A 23168-nucleotide genomic window follows, 5' to 3' on the forward strand; every position below is an offset into this window, starting at 1 on the left:
CAAAATCTTCGCTACATTCCTGGGTTAGCTTAATCATGCTTTGAACATCCCGACCCAGAAGGATCTTGATTAACAGGCTGGATACAATCAACATCCCAGGAGACGACGGCAGCTCAACTAAGAGAATACAACCCTGTCAATCAGTTGAAAAACCCACATATTGAGAAAGGACCCTGAGACTGGACGAATCCTTTCGTGCGCCTCTCTCCGTCGCCTATTGGCATGAATGCAACACTGTCAGGTGTCATACAGAAACCTTCGCTGGCACTTTTTCCTGTAGCCATCCCTGACGTCCTACTTGTGAGCGCATCAACTACTGTTCTCTTGGCCATGACACTCATAGAGAACGCTTCGGGGAACACCTCGGGAGCATGAAAAGTGATTACTATACACACCCCTCTACCCACGTCGAGATTCGCGGTACAGTCAACTCTCTCTAAACGGACACCTCTATAAGACGGACACCTGGTGACGGTCCCTGCCGTTTTTCAGTCATTTTACTGTAACCAAACTCCCTATAAGACGGACACCTCTCTAAGACGGACAACGGACGCTTTGAAATCATTAACGGACACTTGAGAAGTGTTTTTTATCATGTATTATTGGTGAAAGCAGCGCACTAAGTCCCCTAAGGATACGTCTGTGCCAAGCTTACTAACCAAAAACAATGACGCTTTAACGGATTACTTTGCTGCTTACGTCTATGAACACTAAAGAGGTCGTTTCTACTTACAGTATTACAGTTTGTAGAAGCTTTCAATTTTTGCTTTAACAAGCCTTTTATTATTTTAGTCTTGTTGCAGTTAGCAAAGGTTTGTTGCATTGTGCAAAGGTTTAGCTTTATTATCTCAGAATTACTGGTGTCATGTTACCTCAACTCTCTACAGAGCGGACACCTCTCTAAGACGGACAGCTGCGGCCGGTCCCGAAGGTGTCCGTCTTAGATAGAGTTAACTGTATTTTGCTTTGCTCCGGCAACAACATCCACCGGCAGAAGTGACAAGTTTTGCGGATGGAGATGAACTGTGCGACCACGGGTTGAGACCACGGGTATGTAGAAAGTATGGTTGACTGCACGCGCGCCTTTCACTGCGCGCGCTTTCTTTTGAACGTTAGTTCTGAGGCGTTGCTCTACTTAAGTGACGTGATCTAACGCTTGAGAAAGGCTAAGCGCTACATGTGGTTCTACCTTTAATGTTTCAGCACTTAACATACCAATTTCACTTGTTACATCTACCCAGCGCCAGTTAGTATTTAGCCCAAACTTGTGCTCTTGTGTCTTACTTATCAATTTATAATGATACACTACAGATATTGTAGAGAATAGCACGTGCGTTAGGCAGTGAAGAGCGCGCATCTCTAAAGTAAGGAACTGCGTTGAGATGATGTATTTTAAATTTAACTGTTTCCATAGCTCGCGTGGTCAGTTGATTGAATTGGAAAGTCTATTGTTGCAAGTTTGTCGTTAATCTTTTGTGAAGCAATCTCGACCCAGACCTGATCAAAAGATTTTAAGTTAGCAGCTAGGCGATTATGCGCCGCATTAACGAGCGCCCGTTGGAGGATCTGTCAAAACACATGCAAGGTTTACCAAAGTTTCACCATGCAGCGCTTTTGGGAAAAACAGATTTACTTTGCAAGTTGTTATCTGATGATCAGATGATTATTTCCAGTGTTGATATTTATGGAAGGACAGCGCTACACATAGCAGCCTCCCATGACGTGTATAACAGTCTCAAACTGCTGTGCAAGTATTGTTCTACAGAAAAAGAGACATTGGATCGATCAGACAGTTATGGTTACAGTGCTCTGCATTATGCAGTCCAAGGAGCTAACACATACTGTGCAAAGCTACTGCTTGATTCAGGATGTGATGTGAATCCTACCCAGCATTACAAGTACACTCCGCTTCATTTGGCTGCCTTATATGGTTATCCTGAGCTGGTCGCTCTTCTGTGTGAACACGGCGCTAACGTCCATGCACGGAGCTCGTCCCAGGAAACACCGTTACAAATGGCAACGCGATCTGGGATCCGAATTCGCGAAAGATTGAAGGTGAGATAGAGATAGAGCGGGGAAAGAATCCTCTTTGGTAGTCAGTTTCAATCGAGTTTCAAATCGATATCCACTAAGGCATTTGTAACGCGTGGCTTGGGTATTGGAACGCATTCCTTTTCTGTCTGCATTTGATCCCTTATCTCCAAGGCTTCAGTAGTCTGAAGTGTCTGTAGTAGTCGACCGACATTTCTGTCTAAGGCACCATAACCCTCTTCCCAAGTAAAGTTGTAAGTCTTGACACATCAAAGCCACAAGCGTATTTGTGGCACCTTTTCGAGACACTAGTCTAAGATTTTGCAGACCATACGGCTTGAGACACCACCTCTTTTTTTTTTTATCCAGAAAACTCGGATTCATCTTAAACAATTTGAAAGCTACAGACAGAACCACAATTTTACAATATAGTAAAAAGATATAAAAACTGTAAATTTTCCCATCAAGGGAGATGCCCTGTGATCGTGGTCTATCAACAAAATAGTCAACGACGGAAGGAAAAACTATCCGTGGATTTGCAATAGAACGCGACTACTCAGTATGATGACGTTCACGAAAGCGTGACCCAAGCTTAAAACCAAGCCCCAATTTCGTTACCATGATTTACATGTGACTTTTTTTTTGTCTTGCTCTTAAGGTACACTACACCACCTTAGCGCTTTTACTCAAGTTTGGCTCCTGTGCTAACGTATAGGATAACGAAGGTATAACACCGCTTCATTACGTGGCCATGCACTGCGAGAGAAAAGAGTGTGCAGCCTTGCTGTGCGCAGCTGGAGCGAGCGTCAGGTACCGTAACCATGGCAATGTAACCGCTGTTCATGTTGCACGGTTTGCGGAAGTAAAAAGGTTTCTCAGCCAGCTGAAGATGATTCCGCCAAGACTTGAACATCTCTGTCTGTTAGTTGTACGACAGAGACTGGGAACCGACCTGAGAAATAAGGCCGAGCATCTGCCTCTCCCCAAGCCCCTTAAAGACAAAATACTTTTTAAGACTCTTCCAAAAATGTTATAACGGATTTGCCCGAGTGTGCACGCTGACGGCTCAAAGTTGCTTATCTCGTATAATAAAACATAAACTCATTTTTAAAAAAGTGACTACCACTTTCTTTATTTTCTCAGCAATTTTACAGTAAAAATTATATTCAAATAGAATACAAAGCTCTAATTGCATTAATTGTTAACTTCTATTTATGGGCAGAGTGTGAAATCACGGCCCTGCCGCTTTACAAATTCAATTACTAGCTTGATATAATACTTTTTGCTTAATGTAACAAGCAAGGTACAAAACGGCACTGCCGAGTTACTATACTACCTTATGAATATTAGCTTATCCAGATTACAAAAATACAAAATATTCTGTGTAGGGTGTACAAAAATATCAAAGTATCCGACTGAATACTTTCTGTATAGGGTGCTTTAATCATGACTTGTAACTAACTTTTCCCATTTATTTTAACTTTTCCAGTGTTAGCTTGTTACACTCCCGCCGTCCTATTTGACTCAGAGGTTATTTGTTCTGTGATTAACGTGGGAAGCACTCTATTCACATAAAAAAGTTTCTTCCTTTCTAGTTTAAACGGGAATACTCAAAATATCAAATTTATTTATTTTAGCTTTAATTAAACAATCGATTATTACTTCCTTTTGAAGGATTTGATTTCAACGAATTTATCTATCTACACGACAAGCATTTATGCTTATACAAATGTAAGTATACATATTTAGTGCAAAATTTAACTATCATGTATCAGTATATAGTTATGATCAATTCTGTTACTCTGAAGGAAACCTTTGCTAATTATCAGTTCCTAATAAATACTTCATTTGAAATTATACATTTATCGCTAACAACTTGCGAAAATTGCAAAAAATCGCTAGATTACATTGATTTAAAAAATACCTAACAAATGTTTACAATTTAAAGGAGCTACGTCACTTACAAAAATGGCCAATTTTTTCAAGTTTGTCATTCGTAATCCGTCTTAATCTTCGTCAGTCAGAACTATCCTTGCTAATTACTCTCTTGGTGTGTATATGCGTTACAAAACTATTATCTTGAGGTTTCCTTCAATTTGAGATTAATCAAAAAATGATTGACATTGCTCCTTTAAGGCGTTAACTGTAATGTCGCTAAATTTATTATTTTTCTGCATTATTGATATGGTACAGAAGTATTTTTTACTAAGTTTCGAGAAGAGCACAGTAAAATTTTCATCCTTAGAAAGGGGCAACATTCAAATTAGTCTGTTGTAAAGTATTCGATAAAAAAAGAATAACGGTTGAAAATTGATTACATGTACTCTTGATGGACTTTTATTCTTGCTAGATTGTTTCTGATGTAGTAGAAGAAACGCATTACATTACAAAAACTAACACTTGTACGAAGTGTTTGTTTTATGTCAACAGAATCATTCCGCATTAGTGGCAATGAACAATTTGTAAGTTACAGACTGATAAACCTCTGCATTCTATATTTGGCATCGGTGTTTCATTAGTCATGACGACCTTGATGCTGTTAAATGTTTATTCAAAGTTACTGTAGGCATCAAAAGGCTCCAGATACTCACTGAGGGCAGAGTAAATAAACTCGTACTGATCCTAGAAGAGAAACAGATTGAATCAAAATCCACTAATTTTGAAATGATATCAATGCTTTGAAAAGCAATGATCATGCCAAGATTGGTTGACAAATAAGAAAGATGTTAAAGTGATGCTATTGCTCAGATCGAGACAAGGAAAACAGGTGTATTATTTTGTTACTATCTAATAGCTGGCAGTCTTACTCTTTTACAATGTCGTACGGAAATCGCAATCGTCTCCTTGTGGAAGAACAATCGGACTGAAGAAGACCGTCTCACTAGCGAAAGGGGTTTTGGAGTTTGAGAAGCTGACCAAAAATAAGTTCAACCCGAAAAAAAGCATGGAGAATTCGCGAGGGAGTGTCAGTGCAGGTGCGTCGTATCATGATTGTGAATGACTTGTTATTTCACAAATGACGACATACCTTGGTCTGCACCATGGCGGGTCTCTGAGCTCTTAGCTGCTTGACAGTCTGGAAGACATCCACCACACCTTCACACTTCAATCGCTCTATCAAAATACTGAGGGCGCAGAACACTCCTGTTCGACCAACTCCAGCGCTGGAAAAAGGAAAGGAGGAAGGAGAAACAACATAAGAGAAAAGGAAAGAAAAACTCAACTCAGGGCCATCCAGTGCAATGATTCCGACGAAGCATTCGAGGCTAGCTGTGTGTGCTTTATTTGTTTATTATTAAATTGAACTCAATAGGGTAAATTTATCGCCATTTTAAAGCTGATGACATTTCAAGCAATAGCACTTTGTAAGAGCAACTCGGGGGATGACTGGGTTATGCAATAACTTAGAAATGAAAAGCGTTGATATAGTGAGGAACATATCTTTGCTGCGTGTTTTTGAGTCATGCTTTCACCCAAACAGCTGAAAGCAACAATGAATAGCAGCAAGTGGCTATGGCCTTCAATGATGCCCTGGTCACGGAAAAGACCGCCAGCAACCACGTACTGCAACTAAGTCAATAACAAATAAATAGTGGAGTAACTGGTACCCACCTGCAGTGTACAGAGATTGTAGTGTTGCCTGACTGCTGCTGCCAGCGCTGTACTTGGCCAATAAGATCAATCAATCCTGTCCCTGAGTCTGGAGATCCAACATCAGGCCATCCAGTGTAATGATACTGACGGATCACTCGAGATGCCTCCTCCTGACAAGTGCATACCGCAATTATATCATTATTATACAACATTTTGTTGCTATGAAAACACTTGAAATCTATAGAACAGTTTGTACCATCTTATACATTTTAAAACGCATCGCATCCTCTTTCGCTATATGTAAAATAGTACTCGTTTTATTGTGCATATATACCTTACTATTCACCTAGGGGTGGGCCGCTTCGGTGAATGATTGTCAACTACTCATCGTTTGCGGAGGCCTGGTCTATGTAAACCCAACGGTTTCCCTAAGGTTTCCTCTGTTACTTTTTTTTATTTTTTGGAACTAACTAATTTTGTGAGGCGCGACCCTCGCCTGCGGCTTGGCTCTAAATAAACTGTCGAATTCTCCCGAGCTGTCTTCCGTGTAAACGCACGAGCCATTTTCTGTTTCTTAAGAAACTGATGTAAACTGTATAATTAATTAAGCAAGAGAAGATTTTGAAAGCATTTTAAAAGATATCTTATGATAATGGCCACGTAGTAAGAGTCTCCGAAACTTCATCTTTCTATCGTTTTTTCTTTTAAAATCAATTTAATAATGTTTGCAAAATAAGGTGCGACCCATAGAACAAAACAAGGTCTAAACAATAACTGTAGCTATACCTTAGTATTGGTAAGTTTGATTTCTCTCATAGTGTAGTCCTCATAAACCATCTCGTTGGTCATTTCTACCACCAGAGTTCCAATGTTCGCGGGCTGTTTTCCGGGCCAGTAACGATGCACTTTAACCTGTATGTACACACGGGTCATGATATATCAATAAAACTACTTTTTTCTCTTACTAAACAACGACAAATGTACATTGAAATTGTTTTAAGGTCGTTGCCCTGTATTGCATTGCGCATCCTCACTGCGCAGATTTTTACGCGTAACTAGCGTGCACACATAAACAAAATGGCGGCTTTGTTCTATGAGGCTTAGTCCGCGAGAAAAATAAATTGTCTTTTCTCGTAAACGAGAATGGCGACCCATAAATTTTTTTCTCATATTTTGGGTGTAGTGATCAAGTTCTTTCTGTAAAACAAAAACAGATCAATTCCTAGGTTTGAAAAATAAACAACACGCTAGGAGAGCGTTCACTCCGCCCCTGGAAGTGACATGGGGCTGGAGGATTAGGGAGGGGATTGGGTACGTATCGGAACTCCCGCTTCCTGTAACTTGTGTCACTTTTTGTGTCACGTTTTTTGAAAAACAAGCTCGGGATAGACAAACAGAAGATTCGAGACCTAGTTACTTTATAGTTTACTTTACCTAGTTACTTTATTTCTGTAAGTTGTCAATTTGTATTTTGTATTATTTTATTTTTTTTTTGTAAAAAAACCCTGTCTATTGTAAAAGTGTCTATTGTTGAATAAAGTCAAGAAAAAAAATTGTGTCACTTGTAATGCCGGGTATGACAGGCTAAAATAAAACTTAAAATACAAATGATAAAGAATAAAGAAAAGCTGCCTAGATAAAACTAGAAATGTAGACGTGGTTTTACAGTGTGAAGACTCTGGTGAAGACTTAAATGCAAACAAATAAACAAAATGACCAGTAAACTTAGACAAATACATTGCCGATTGGAACCCTGATATATAAACGATGTACCAAGGGATTGGCGAAACCATATCGTTATATCAGGGCATCGTTAAACGTCTTAAACCGGGATTTCGTTCTATTGTAGTAAAGACTCGCTAATGAAGACCTTGACAAAATATGAAACCATCTCAATGTGGTGCTTCTTGGTGCAGAAAGGCGTTTTTCGGGAGTTATTTACGAATCACGGAAGCGTTGCGTGACCACCAAATAGCGGCTGCGAAGGGCTGTTTACACACCTCCGAAAACTACATGGTTCCTTCCAAAAACTGAATTGGTAGTACTTTCTACGCTCTTCATTTACTTAACTATTAATGAAACTATTTGTTTGCATTTTACTGGAGTACTGGAGTGATTTTTTAAATCTTTTATAAAACACAAAACTAAATAAATATGTACTTTGCCAGTGCTCGCAAGGGAATTATTAAAGAATAATGTGGTATAAACAAGATCTTCCTGCTCTTAAACGAATATGGGGAGCCCACATTCTTATTTCAATATTTAAGTCCCCTTAAGGTAATCAACCAGTAGGCAAAGTTTGGTTGAAAATCTATGTTCAGTTCTATTTCAGGGCAATAACCTTAACGCATACGAAACCATTTTTTACCTAATCTCTTCCACGAGATAAGAAACAAGCAAGCAAACAGAAAAATAATCAGCGAGGTAATAAAGGAAATAAGTGAAAATGCTATACTTTCCTCCTAATCCAGGGGGGCAAGGTGGGGGAAGGCGTTACCCTGTTTCCTTTTTATTGCCTGAGAGGAGATCCAGTTTGTAGACTAACCGCAGGGATTTATTCAAATGTGTACAACATATACCTACACGAAAAAACTTGTCTGTACAGTAGAACTGGTTAACCAAAAACAAGTAAGCACGCAATTTTTGGAATTCGAGATTACCTTGCCACTTTCTGTCTCCTTGGACAGCATAACCACTGTGCAAGACTCTTGTTCCCAGATCATGCGCCAAAAGTCGGGAATAGTGTCTGGTATGGGAGCCTGGGTGGCAATGAACGCCCTCCTCATCATGTATCCATCGATGAAGTTAGCATTGATGTAGTCCGAACCTTCTATGCCCGTGATCACACTCAGTTTGACCCGCGAGTCATCAAATGGTAACACGTTTGCGTAACGATTCTTGGTCTTGTTGTACACCATGTTAGCGCTTTGGAACTTGGATTGGGGAGCATTACCGCCACGTCCTAAACGGATGAACTCCTCATCCATTTCTGTTTGACCTAATAATGATACAGAGATACATTCTGATGTCAGTCAACCCGCTGGTCTCAACATATTGATTACAGTGCTATTTCTGAGAATTTGATTATAGAACGAGGAAAGTTCCCTTCAAAGACACCTTAGTATTCCCACGACCTTCAAGTGTTAAATCCGTTAAAATTTAATCACTTCTGCATGTAACATATCAAGCAATATCGGGAAAGGAACCCCAGTGAAATAAACGTTGTAGAAGAAATAATGCACGTAACACCGCCTCTTTGCAACTCTTCTCACAATGAAAGTTACCAGTAGTGTGAGACCAACGGCAAAGAAGGTATTTAAATTCACTTTTCGACAACATTTTGCGATCAGTTGCTTGCATCATCATCTTCGTTGCAACTTGTCTCGTCTGCAAGAAGTACTTCCCCTTACTACAAGAAAGTTCGATTGTAGAAAAAGCGCACGACAGAAGTAAATACGTACCGCTGGTTGAATTGACCTGCATGAGGTTCTTTATATGGGCTCTAAGATCATTGGCTCGTATCTCAGTGTATCCGGAATGGATGGCCTCTAGCAGAACGTCATGAATAAAAACGTACTGTTCTTCCACTTGGACCATGATGTTTCTGTCACGCCGTAACGACATCACAAATCCGAACACGTCCAGTGTTTTCTCAGCAGCTATACGCTGTAGCATGGTGTCCACCACAATAAAGGTACCAGTCCTCCCTACACCCGCACTGCAATGAACAACCTGAAAAACAACGCATAGGCCATCAGCAACTGACGAGCTCAATTTCCACGTTTTGAAAACTTCAGTCAGGTCATGGCAGATTTTTAGTAAAGTAATAAAATACGGACAATATAGATCGATATGATTGGATTCCTCTGGGCACTTTGCAGAGTGCAGTAACTTTAAACCCTAAGGTTAATCAGTTTTGAAGTTATGTAACTTTAATACTGAAAAATTCTAATAACGGAGGCTTTCGTAATAAAATTTAGAATAAAAATCAGCGAAAATAAATGACGTTTCGATGAATCGCGGTTCATCATTATCAAATTCTAAAAAGTCAGATTCTGATAAGTTCAATATATATTGAGAATGCGTGTGAAAATCTCGTTGCATATGATTAAAGACTCTACAATGTGAATTGTAGAGAGTGTTAATTACGAACTAAATAGTTTTGCTTTAATTGAGTCAGATTGAGTGTTCAGTTTAGGTTTCACTTCTTGGATAAAGAGCATTTCGAAGATCAAGCATTCGAATTTCCCGCGACATTTCTTCAAGATTGTAAATTGCTTGTTAAGATCTTTGTTACTCTGGTTGTGGGCGTCACGCAGGTGGTTTCCAATAGCTGAGTGCTTATGTTCATCAATGCGTTGGAAAAGGTGTCGGCGAGTGTAGCCTACATAATCCGCATCACACGAATCACATTTAAATTTGTAAACAACACAATGTTGATTTATTAGCGGCGGCTTGGCCTCTGCTACTTTGATGTCGTCGGCAATTTTCTTGCTTGTGAAAACTGGGCGTAGATCGCTGTTTATTTTCTTGCCAAGATCGGACAGCTGTCTTCGTACAACGTCTGCTGATCTTTGGTCTTTGAATGGCAGAATAATCCGAACGGGTGCATTTGCTTGAACATCGCGAACTTGCTGTTGACTTCGCGACTCGGTGAATCGAGTTATGGTGGAATTAACGAGCTTCTCTGGGTACTTTAGTTTCAAGAAGATCCCCCTCAAGGTTTCACATTCTTCAGCAAATAGATCTGGTGAGGACGAGAGACGGTGGGCACGGTTTAACATAGTCATTAGAAGGGATCGTTTGTAGCGAGCATCAACATGACTTTGATAGTGGAGAAGAAGGCCCTTGTTTGTTGCTTTCCTGTAGACACATGTTTTCAGCTGTTTTCCGATCTTTATGAGCTCCATCCCAATAAAAGGTAGTTTGTTGTTGTTTGCAACTTCCATCGTGAAGCTGATTGCTGGGCGTGCCTCGTTTAATGTTGACAGGAAAGCTGTGGCAGTTGGAATATCTTTAACCGCGGCTAAAGTGTCATCCACGTATCTCTTATAAAACGATGGTAACTTATCCTCGCTTTCTAGTTTCTCCTCGATCGCACACATGAATGTGTTCGCCATGAGTAGCCCGAGGGGTGACCCCATCGCTACTCCATCAATTTGAAAAAGAATACTGAAAAAGAATAAATTTAAAAATGTCTGTCGCAAAAAATGATGACTCACTTTTTGGAGTTCGCGACCATAAAATAGCTACTAGGAAAAAGTTATTTCGCGTCCTGTGAGGCCGTATCTAGGAATCAGTTTATTATTTAAAAAACAAACAAAAAAAACAATAAGACTAAGCGGAGCAAGTTGCGACTGGCTGTGGAGCCTAGAAGCCAATAAAACCTGCGAGCTAACTGGCATTCGCTGGGACTCTGTTTTCTATAGAAATTGACTGAGTTAACTTACCATAGGACCTGCATCAGGTGGATTAGTACCAGTAGCTTTCCTAACAAACGTGAGGAGAGACGTAGGGCAAGTGGGCACACCGTGGTCAGGCCAGATTGTGTAATGAAACTGATTTACTGTGCGCTCAGATCTGCTGTTGGCTTTCTTCAGAATAAATGTGCGGTTAGTAAAATCACTGAGCTCCACCGTCTGTGTTAGCGTTACTTGGATGTCGCCATAAGCCTCCCCGCCTTCTGACGGCCAGTACTGATGACACTTTATACGACCGCGTTCTTCTAAGTTTGTCACCTGGGAGGGAATGGACAGGTAAAATTTAAGATCTTTTTGTCACAATTATATTCAGTACAAATTACAGAAAGACCGTAACAAGCAGAAGAAATAAAGTTATATCAACATGAAAGTTAGACGACAACAACAACAACAGAAAAAACTGTTTCCTGTTGAAAAGACGAAATTGCAAGAAATCCCAAAATCTGAATTCTGTTGCTATAGTAGCCAAACACTGATAGTCCGTTTTTTGGTTATTTATTTTGTTTAAATAAAGTTACGAACCATGACAATAGTCTTAGTCCCTTGTTCCCAGACCATTCTCCAGAAGTCAACTGTGGTCTCAGGGAGGGGTCCCTGAGTAGCGATGTATGCCTTCTTTTTCTGATAACCATCAAGGAAGTTAGCGTTGATGTAATCGGAGCCAGGAACACCTGTTACAGGCGTGAGATGTACTCGGCTGTGATCATACGCAACAATATTGTTATAGCGGTTCTTGTATCTGTTTTCCTGAGCTAGGGTAGCATTCCAAGTGAAGTCTGCGGAAGGACGGAGGGCGCTGTACTCTTGAGAGAACAAAAGATCACCGTTGGCGTGTAGACGTCTCACGTGGTCTTCAAATTCCTCCACAGGTATCACCTCTCCTGGGTTGTGGTTTGGATTATCTGTATATTGGGTAAATAACTGTCAATTTTACGATTCATTCTTTTTTTACAAAAAAAAAAAACAACACAACGTGACTATTTACTATAAAATGAGATCGATAGAACAAGTAGCCATCCATGCTGCTTTTTTCAGTTACTTACAGGTTACGGTTTCCTGTACACAGTAAAATAAATTCCCAGGTGAAACTTAAAATCAAAATAAGAAATATGTTCAACTTAGCAACTGGTAGGTGTGGTCTCACCGACGTTTAACAGTCGGCAATATACAAGCAGGAATCGCCTACTACTCGTCTTACAACTTGGTACGTACAGCCGGGCTTATATTCACTGCCAGTAGGGGTACAACACGTGCCACTTCGAAAACAAACCGAAATATTTACGATTGTCATTGCCTAATGGACCTAATCAGGGAGCAGTAAAAGTAGCTAAATGCTGCCGTATTACATTGCTTAGATGCCTCCACGACGAAAATACAATTAGCTTATCCGGCTAGGCTCAAGGACAGAATGTTACTTACCGAATGCGCCTGAGCCTCGTCCACGGAATCTGTCTGTTAAAGTCCTATGGCGGGGTCGGGGCTTCAGACTTATGTCTTCATCATCTCCATTGCTACTTCTGTTTTGTCGTCGACGATACAAGAAAATGCCAGCTGCAATAATCGCAACTATAACAAGCAGCGATACAACTATACCCACGATTAATCCTGTGTTGTCCTTGTTGGTTTCAAATTTAACAATTCCCTCGTCTTCATAATCGCCATTTTCGGCAAAAGATCGCTGAAAGACAGCGTACTCTACACCGTCATCGAGCTTCCCATTAAGATACTTGATGTTAGCTGAAAGAAAACAAAAAAACATCAATTCCTGTGTGTGCGGGTTCGATAAGAAACCAAAAGAATACACGCAGCGACAAAACTAAATTCTAAATTATAACCGATTAACGGCTTACTTCTATCATACTTTTGCTTACCTATCTTTATTGCATCTCAGTTATAATACTTTTGCTCACCGTTTTTGGCTTGAAAAGGGTTTGAAATTTTATGATTTAACTTTTTATTCTGTTTTTTTTTTAAGGGATTTTTTTGCTAGTTTTTTACATAAACAGAGTAAAAAAAAGAGGAAAGAATTCCTACTGCAGTGATTTACAAGGTATGGCGCCGATTGGATATAAGTAACAAAATGACCATTGTCTAAAATGCGTATAAATTTAAATGTGAAGTTCTGTATTTGTCCCTCGCTGTAACAATAAATTAACACTTTGCTCAGATCTAATCAGCTATGTATAACATGCACATCAGAGTCAACTCACTTGCTCTGCGCTTTCTTCTAGCTTCATTTACACCATCTCTTGAATAGTACTTCCCATCACCAACAGGAAACGTTGTCCTTGACTTATCATTGGCAAACTCAGCCGTAATATAAGGTTCTCCTTCCACTTGGGTATCGTAATTTCGCGTGACTTTAACATACTTTTCGTCTGATGATTTGCCTGGGTTTTGATCTTTCTTTAATGGTGTGACGATCATTCGATAATAACTAAAAAAATGCAACAACAAGTGTATCATTGATATAAACTCTTGTTCTTAGGCCGTCGTAGCTTGAATAAAAATATAAAACAAACAGCGGTGATAAACATTATAAAAAAACGCATTCTACTAAACTTGACGTTTCGTATGCTAGGCAACATACACTTTCAAAAGTAACTGTTACAAACTATTTATATTGTCATAACAGGGATCTGGAACCTAGACTACAAAAAAAGATCTCCAGCAGTAATTAATTGTCAAAAAACACTGGTTACAACATAGAGTGGGATCTCTTTGACATTTAGCGTTCGGCAAATCTGACCTCTACTGCAATACATACATACATACATAAACTTTATTTCCTCTCGAATTTTAGAGTAGCTAGCTATATTAAATATACTTTGTTCATTCAAGAACTACAACCGTCCTTAAATGTCGGAGTCAGCAGTGAAAAGCTTCTGCTTTATTAGCTGAAGTTTCAGGACAAATCAGTGTTTTATACGTGAAACTTTTTGATATTTAATGCAAATACTCCGAAAGGCAAATGACAAAAAAAGTTTATGGCAGGCCTGAAAAGTTCCACCTTTCGATCTTTACGTACAGTCCTATCTGGCAGCATCCAAGTCACTGCCCTAGTCTTCGTGACAGAATAAATTTGACCTTCTTAAAATATCTCAAGAGAAAATGATCCGTTGGTCCCCCACCGTCCGTACTTGTCAGACTTAACTTTTTTTGTTATTTCAACTTCTCCGCAAAAAAGAATAAGAAGACACCTGTAACTTCCTCTGGACGGCCACAGAGCTTAGCAGTAATGAAGCAGCAAGTAAAAAGCCTATTTAATCTCCAGGTCTACAAACACACTGCACGAAAGTGTAGTCGGTATCACTGGGCACTGACTGAATACTGACCTGACAGGTTCGCCATTACTTAACGCTGTCTTGGTTTTAAACGGGACGGACGCTTCAGTTGTTCCAATGTCGCCTTTAGGAGGCGGCGGGGGTGTAGGTGGGTCTGAAACAAAAGGTATTGAAATATAATAAAATGGACGAGCTGCAGTGAAAGGATCGCTTCCATTGAAATATAAAAGACTTTTTTAACGTGGCGAGGGATTCGATGTGCTATTCCTGCCCACTTAAAAACCTTTAGATGTAAATGAAAGTGAAATAAATTCACTACAACTTCATTGTGGGAAACTGATTTTCGATTAGATGAACTGCGTCAAGGGCTTTGCTTTAGTTTGTCTGTTTCTTCCGAGACTTTTGTTCGAAGTTTTTAATTTAAGCCTTTGGACGATATTAGGTTATGTCCCACATTTTTTTTTTTTTTTTTTTAATATTTTTAATTTCTTGCCATACAAACATACAGTACAAAATTACAAAGAAAAAAGAAACACTACTTACAATTTAAACATTACTTACAGTCCTAACGCTACTTACTTACACTAATACAATACTTACTTACACTACAACAATAAATTATTACAAGCTTAACATTACTTACTACAAACAAAGCACGTTAAAAAATAAACAAGGTATATTATGCTATGGAGAGCAGAAGAAAAAAGAGACATGCAAAGCAAACACCAGCTTTCTAAACAAAAGGTCAAAAAGCAGGTTTCGAAAAAATAGAGTGACCTAAAATATTTTCGGTGGAGTTTTTTTAAAAGGTAGAGTGGAAAAAGGAAATAGTCTAACTTAATACAGGAATAAAGATATTCCATTTTCTGTAATGTTGAGCAAGTGTACCTTTTTTCCTGGCAATGTAAAATTCTAATTTAAGAGTAGCTCTTAATTTAGCCTTAAAAACTGGTAAAGAGGGTTTAATCTTATCAAGCTTACACCTATAAATAAAATATTTTCCAAGAAGAAGAATATGGTTAACTACCATAGAGTCTGTATCGATATCAAACTTACCAAACAAAACATCGGTGAGAGAAAAATTTAAAACTTCATTCTTATGGATGGCCAACCACGACAATACCTCTTTCCAGAATACCTCGCTTGCTTTACAAAGAAACAATAAATGCTCGAGGGATTCATCTTCAGAGTAACAGAAAGCACATAATGGCGAGTCTACAATCTTAAATTTATAAAGTCTGTCATTTGTATACACAATATGGTTTAGTAATTTGTACTGAAAAGCTCTTAACTTTGTATCCAAAGTAACACTAAACGCTAGAGAATAGATTTTCTTCCAATCGACGGAGAGATTTGGATAGTCATTTTTAAATTTCTTTTGGGCAGTAGGAGGAATTACTTTACGAGAAAGAAACTCTTCATAAACTATTTTGGAGGGAATGTTAGAAATATCCAACATTTCCCCCTTTATTGGCACTTCAAAAGAATTTGCAGGGCAGGAGTATGGTTCACGGTATATACTCTCACCCTTGATAATGGAGCGCCATTCCTTTGGAATGGCACTGACTACTCCCATTAAAAGGAAAAATTGACTAGGTGATAGTTTTGACCTGAGAACTTTATCACTTTCCAGAAACGTATTGTCTTTAGAGACTAAATCTCCGATTTTGCTTATCCCACAGTTTATGCGGAAAAAGGCATGATATAAAGATTTACCTTCACATAGAATGTTTTTATTATTCCACAAGTATTGGTTCATAACATCCCCGTACGAAACCACTTCTTTACTTGAAAGAGTTGACCACGCAGCAAGACAATCTTTGTAAAACTCGGGTAAAAATATGGGCAATTTTGGGCAATCAAAATGACACTGCAAAATGAACTTTCCGCCTAGTTTTTTCAAATAGTGGTTTAAGAAGATCTTCCAGGGACTAACATAGTCCTCAATATACTTCTTCACGCACATTATTCTTTGCGCTAGAACCATAGATTCTATATCCAGCATCTTAAGCCCTCCATTTTCAATGCAATTAATCAAAGCTAACCGTTTAACCTTATCCTTTCCTTTCCAAATAAAGCTGTAAAGTTCTTTATTGACTGCCTGTATGAGATCTTTAGACACATGAATAAGCGACGCTTTCGACATAAATTTCGGAATAGCAAAAGATTTAACGATTTGTATCTTTCCTATAAGTGTGAGTCCCCTCCATTTCCACATGCCTAATGTTTTTTTAATAGACTTTATAATTGCCTCGAAATTATCCTTTTTCCTAGAAAGTTGATCATAATCAAAGTGTACGCCTAAAATCTTAATTGAGCGTTTAAATTCATAGGAAGGTGATTTAGACAAATTTTGGACCCCTAAGCAAAAAAATTCTGTTTTTTCCTCATTTAATTTTAAACCTGAGAATCTCGAAAACAGATCTAAATTAACAATCAGGTTCTCATACGAAGACTTATTCCTCAAAAAACATGTCATGTCATCCGCGAAAAGAGAGATTTTCACAACTTCATCCTCAATTTTGATCCCTTGAATCTTGTCATTTTGTCGAATACTGCAAGCTAGAACTTCTAAACTAAGAATGAACAAGAGAGGGGATAACGGATCCCCTTGTCTCACACCACGGTCAACATTAAAGTAACTTGTCGCAAATCCATTATTTATTACGCAACTAGACACGTTTGAGTAAAAGGTGCGAATCCACTGAATAAAAGATGGTCCGAAATTGAATGTGCGAAGGACCTTCAATAAGAATCTATGGTCCAAAGAATCGAACGCTTTCTCAAAATCTATTGTTACAAGGATACCCGACTGATCACTACATTTTGTATATTCTAATACATCATCAATGGTCCTGACGGCGTCAAATATTGATCTTCCTTTCACATAAGCGTTTTGGTTGTAATGAATCAAGTCAGGAAGTATATTCTCTAATCGTTTAGCTAGCGCTTTGGAGGCTATTTTGGTGTCCACATTGATTAAGGAAATCGGTCTCCAATTTTTGATCAGCCTTTTATCTTTTCCTTTCTTTTCTAATAAAGTGATCACCGCTTGTTTCTGAGAGTTAGATAACTCTCCGTGATTATGTGCATAATTGAGACAAGCTACCAAATGTTTTCCAAGAATAGGCCAAAAGGCTAAGTAAAATTCCGTTGTAAGGCCGTCGTTACCAGGTGTTTTGTTCTTTTGAAAACCATTCAAGATGTTGAAACATTCACCGATAGTCAATTCTACCTCACACTTCTCTTTCTGTATTTCAGACAGTGTGGGTAAGGATACGCTGTTAAGAAATGCGTCTAATGAGGCTTCACTTTCTCCAGTAGAGTTCACTTGGTAAAGATTTGAGTAGAAACTTCTAAGTTCGGCCATTATTTCTTTGGGATTCGTTGTCAGAGATTGATCCTCCTTAAGAATCTTTCGGATTGTGCTCTTTTTACCCCTAGAGCTCTCCAAGTTCAAAAAATACTTGTTGCTTTTCTCTCCTTGCTCGTACCATCTTGCCCTTGAACGGATTATAGCGCCTTGTGCAATGTATTCATATTGAAGGTCATACTCGGTTTTCAAAATCTCTAGCCTATTCAGATTATCCGTAGATGGATCCTGGTCACAAAGCTCTTGAAGGATTGTCAATTTTTCCTCTAGAGATGTCAATTTCGCCTTCCTTTCCCTCGCTTTGCGTTTACTGTATGAAATTGTCTCCTGTCTAATTTTGAATTTAATGAGATCCCAAAGCAATCTGGGATCTTGTATATCCCTAAATTCGTCAACCCAAACCTGGTATCTATCGTTTATTAGAGCTACATAGTCATTGTCATCTAATAAACTTGCATTGAACTTCCAGAAGGAAGGACCGTGTGATTTTTCTTCTATTCCATTAACTGACAACAGAATGGCTGAGTGATCAGACTTTATGGAAGGAATAATGCTCACCTGATCGATCTCCTCCTGCAAGGCATTATCGGTTAACCAAAAATCAAGCCTCCTTTGGATCACAGGAGTTTTCTGTGTCCAAGTAAAACGTCTTATTCCTGGGTTCCTAAGTCGCCAAATGTCTACTAGATCGTACAGTAAGCAAATATTCTCAATCTGCTTAGCTGATTCCTTTAATTTTGGTTTGCCCCCACAACCATCAAGGTTGGGGTCTAAAATAACATTAAAATCTCCCCCAATGATTATTCTACAGTCGTCATCTATATCAATGTTATCCAATTCCTCCTTGATTTTGTCGAAAAAGTGAGTTTGCTCACTCGTTTTGTTTGGAGCATAGATGTTTACTAATAAAAACTTTTGATCTTGCACCAGCGCCTCGAGAAAAATAAAACGACCCTCTTTGTCCTGCCGCATGGACTTGATTTGGAATTCCAAATTATTTTTAATTAAAACAAGCACGCCTCTGCTATGTACAGAACCATGCGAGAAATACATCTCACCCTTCCACTTCTTTTTCCAAACATTTTCAACTTCCTTAGTACTATAGGTTTCCTGAATAAAGCAAATGTCGACTTGTTGTCTCATTACCCATCCAAATACTGCTTTCCGTTTTTCAAAAGAACGAATCCCACGAGCATTTAAGGATAATAGTTTAAATGCAAAGTTGCTTGCTGTCATGATTTTACCACAACTTTTAGAATTTGTAAAAGGCCACCAATGCAGCTGTCAATGGAATAACAAAAAGCGTTACCTGAATTCATTTCCATACAAAAGTTGTGAAGAAAAATATTGCGTAAAGCAGGCGTTTGTTTGCGGAAAAAAAAAAATTAACACTCTCCCTTATTGCATTTGCAATTAACACCCTACAAGACACTAACGAATAACGAAAACGACAGAACATAAAAGGTGACCAGAAACACTGTTGTGCCACCGTAGAACGACTCGAGGAAATTGATTGAAACAAAAAACAACATAAAAATAAATACAAACTAAATACGAAAACTAAGCGGAGAGGGGAAATGATGATTACAACGGTTATTTGTTCCCCATAACTTCGTCTATTAAATCATAATAAGGAGAAAGCAAGGCCATTTACGACTGAGACAAGCTTATCTAGTTACAAATTCGCGTTCAATATAAGTTCAAGCTGTGCCTAAATATAGGCATCAAACAATCCAAACAAAAAAAGTAAACGTCAATAATTAAAGTGGGTTTAAGTGTCCATCGATATACAATTTATCAGGTTCAGCGCGGCTGAAATACGCGATCTTACCCGCTTTTCTTGCATCGACCAGCTTCTTCGACTGGAGCTTCCTTCGGTTAACTATTTCTTTTGGCAGGTCTGCAGCGATCCTATACCCGGAATCTTTCAACGACTTTCCTTTTGAGAAAACTGCTTCTCTGTCGCTATATCTAAGAAACCGAGCGATTATTGCTCTAGGGCTTCCATCATCATGAGGCTTTCCGATCCTGTGGACCCTTTGAAATTCGATACCCATTGTTTGGACACCACATTGCTGTTCCAGGAAAGAATTAAGCACCATGCGACAGTCTCCGCCTTCTTCTTCCTCGCTAATGCCGTAGAAACGCAAATTTTCTCGCCTTTGATACACTTCAGCATACAACAGTTTGTTTTCCAATTCTTTGTACCTGTTCTCACAGAACTCGCTCGCCTTTTCTCGGGCCGCTGTCGCTTCGTTGACTTGCGTATTGAATTCCTGGAGGCCATTTTGTAACTCTTGTACGGCCGTCCTCGTGGTCGAATGAGCATCTTCTAATTTTTCCACTCTGCCTTCTAATGAGTTGAATTTGGTCTCCAGGTTGGACACCTTAGTGTTTATCTCCTCAAGTTTATTGTCCATGATCTCTAATCTTTTTAAGATAAGATCTAATTTCGTCTCCAAGGCGTCCGCCGACATTTCGAAGACCTCAGTAGATCGCTCGGGCGAGGTACCCGAGTTAAACTCTCTTGCTCGTTTTTCCACGGGCGATGCACCAGATGCGCTCGAATTACTGCTTTCTCTAGTTCGCTTGGGATTCATAAGAGTTTAAGGCCTAAAAACATCATTAATTGACGAAGTTACGCGGAGCAGTTTGAAACACGTCTACAGCCTCCGCATGCCTCGACCCAGTCCCGTTATGTCCCACATGATACTTGTACATTTTGCAAAGTTAAACCAGAAATGGTGTTACACTTATTTTATGAATGTTCTTTGACATATTTTTTGGAAATCTTTGACAATTTCTGGTTTGTGCTTTCAGGCCAACGTGAGGAACTTACGCTACACGACTTGTTCTTGGTAAACAAGAAAAAAGTGAATTTTTGAATTATTTTTTAATACTTACGCAAAATTGCATATTTTTTAACTTTCAACTTTTTAGTTTAATTAACTAGTTGAGCTGGAGTATAGAACTGAGAAATACGTAGCTGTGAAAAACAATAAGCATAGAAATTTTCAGGCTAGATGGCAATTGAACGCCATTAATAACAGCTAGATCATTAAGCCCGGGCCAAGGATGAGAGTTGATGAGAGTTCAAACTCTCACTCTCGTTTGACATGGAACTTTCATGCATTCTCATCGCTCAAATTTTTTCGCGAGAGTCGATGAAAGTTTGACGGACTCTCGTTCTCGTTTGGCCCGAGTTGATGATAGTCGATGAGAGTTGACAAAAACTCTCATGAGAGACGACTCTCATCAACTCTCATCCTTGTTTGGCCGGGCTTAAGTTTACGAAGGATAATTTTTGTAGGTATATTGATGCATGTAAGGAGAGTCATTGTAAACACTTTTGTATGCAAACTAAAAGCAATAAATATGCGAAAAGAGCTGAATTTTTTGGGAATAACTAACGTATTCGCGAGTTTGCATTCGTCTGAGCAAATATTTAAACTTAAAAGGCAAAAAATAACATTTTCAATTCCAAGGTGATAATCAGATACTCGGATTTACATTTGCCCGCAGACGCAGAACAAAAAAAATTTTAATGCGTCAAAACACATTCTTGTATTTCCTTGGTGGTAGACTTAACTTCCAAGATAACTTTTAATCAGCGCTACATTAAGGCACATGGCAATTTCCATGTAACATTACGCAGCATTCATCAAAACGTATATGGAAATTTACCGCCCGGGGGGGGGGGGTACTCTCATAAATTTCCAATAGGGGTGTGCCGCGAAGGTTCTCGAACCCTGACCCTATTTAAGGATAAAGAAAGCGAAAATTGATACCTTTTTTAAGGCCCAAAAAATGACACCCTATTCAAGGGGAGGAGAAGCGTTCCGTGACGACCCAAAAAACGGCTAACCGCGCACGGCAGAACACAAATCTTTATAAAAACGCTTTACTTATACTTGAACAGAAAGTTCCCTTTTTTCGTTTATCTTAGCTGATAGAATTTAGGTATCCTATCTAAGGATCACACCGGGAACACATTGCAAAAAGGAGCAAAAATGATACCCTATTTAAGGACCGAGAACCTTAAAAACCATACCCTATCCCGCGGCACATACCTATATAGCCCACATATGGGAGTACCCCCCCCCCCCCGGGAAATTTCCAAGATACCTTTTAATCAGCGCTACGTTAAGGCACATGGAAATTTCCATGTGACGTTACGCAGCATTCATCAAAACGTATATGGAAATTTCCAAGATACCTTTTAATCAGCGCTACATTAAGGCACATGGAAATTTCCATGTAACGTTACGCAGCATTCATCAAAACGCATATGGAAATTTCCAAGATACCTTTTAATCAGCACTACGTTAAGGCACATGGAAATTTCCATGTGACTTTACGCAGCATTCATCAAAACGTATATGGAAATTTCCATGATACCTTTTAATCAGCGCTACATAAAGGCACATGGAATTTTCCATGTAACGTTACGCAGCATTCATCAAAACGTATATGGAAATTTCCATGATACCTTTTAATCAGCGCTACATAAAGGCACATGGAAATTTCCATGTGACGTTACGCAGCATTCATCAAAACGTATATGGAAATTTCCATGATACCTTTTAATCAGCGCTACATAAAGGCACGTGGAATTTTCCATGTAACGTTACGCAGCATTCATCAAAACGTATATGGAAATTTCCATGATACCTTTTAATCAGCGCTACATAAAGGCACATGGAAATTTCCATGTGACGTTACGCAGCATTCATCAAAACGTATATGGAAATTTCCATGATACCTTTTAATCAGCGCTACGGTTTTTCATGGTGCGAATGGCTTCGTTCATAACGGAAATTCGCGAAGTTACATCTTGACAACATACACAACTTGATTCGTTAGTCAGTTTTACGTAGAGGCATCTTTTTTTATACAAGAAGTTTAGTTTTTTTTTCTTACCATAGCATCAAGCAATTTTGGTTACATGCAAAATTCTACGTACACCTGTTTCTACAATATATGTTAAACGAAAACTGCAATGGGACTGACGTAAAACCATAACTTTGATAACTGGGGTACATCACTTGGGGTTATCATCAAACGACTGAAGTATACTGCGTCATGTGACGTGGTTATAAATAATCAATACATCAATTTCTGATTTATTTAATATCCTTACCATCAGTTGTTCCAGATTTAGGATCGCTCGCTGGACCAACACCCTTCACCGTTGCAGCCAGAACTCGAAATGAATATGTGGTAGACTGTCTGAGCCCATTAACAACAGCTTTCAAGGCAGGTGCTGTAACGTCCTTTGTCTTATTCTCTTTCTCGTCCGTGTAGTGAATGACGTACCTGGTAATATCACCATGTCTAAAGTCTTCAGGAACAGGCTCCCATTCCACCTGGATACTAGTGCTGCTTAGAACCTCCACAGCGGTTAAT

General features: G+C 39.0%; 4 protein-coding genes across 4 annotated transcripts in view; 1 reads left to right on the top strand and 3 right to left on the bottom strand.

Annotated features, from left to right (window-relative positions):
* The first annotated feature begins 1420 nt into the window (after window positions 1-1420).
* Window positions 1421-2991, top strand: LOC144638037 (uncharacterized). The gene is made up of 2 exons (XM_078497143.1): window positions 1421-2055; window positions 2690-2991. Exons 1-2 carry the CDS (start codon window positions 1534-1536, stop codon window positions 2744-2746), a joined length of 579 nt encoding a protein of 192 aa, XP_078353269.1. The 5' UTR covers window positions 1421-1533; the 3' UTR covers window positions 2747-2991.
* Window positions 2992-3135: 144 nt separating this feature from the next.
* Window positions 3136-23162, bottom strand: LOC144637985 (receptor-type tyrosine-protein phosphatase delta-like). Its single transcript, XM_078497079.1, has 12 exons — window positions 22903-23162; window positions 14441-14543; window positions 13316-13542; window positions 12525-12842; window positions 11628-12007; window positions 11076-11363; window positions 9087-9357; window positions 8286-8623; window positions 6412-6537; window positions 5644-5795; window positions 5060-5195; window positions 3136-4653 (listed from the first exon to the last, which is right to left on the bottom strand). Exons 3-12 carry the CDS (start codon window positions 13530-13532, stop codon window positions 4579-4581), a joined length of 2301 nt encoding a protein of 766 aa, XP_078353205.1. The 5' UTR covers window positions 13533-13542; window positions 14441-14543; window positions 22903-23162; the 3' UTR covers window positions 3136-4578.
* On the bottom strand, window positions 9373-11064 carry LOC144638026 (uncharacterized). Its single transcript, XM_078497130.1, has one exon. The coding sequence runs from the start codon at window positions 10767-10769 to the stop codon at window positions 9771-9773; it is 999 nt and encodes a 332-aa protein (XP_078353256.1). The 5' UTR covers window positions 10770-11064; the 3' UTR covers window positions 9373-9770.
* Window positions 22886-23168, bottom strand: part of LOC144637559 (protein sidekick-1-like) — a 30770-nt gene continuing 30487 nt past the window's right edge. The window contains exon 16 of the mRNA XM_078496630.1: window positions 22886-23078. Within this exon, the coding sequence (XP_078352756.1) occupies window positions 22886-23078 (193 nt within the window). The remainder of the gene's footprint in view (window positions 23079-23168) is intronic.

This window comes from Oculina patagonica, chromosome 14, assembly GCF_052425735.1.
Source record: "Oculina patagonica isolate OP01 chromosome 14, crgOcupat, whole genome shotgun sequence".
Lineage (NCBI taxonomy): Eukaryota > Metazoa > Cnidaria > Anthozoa > Scleractinia > Oculinidae > Oculina > Oculina patagonica.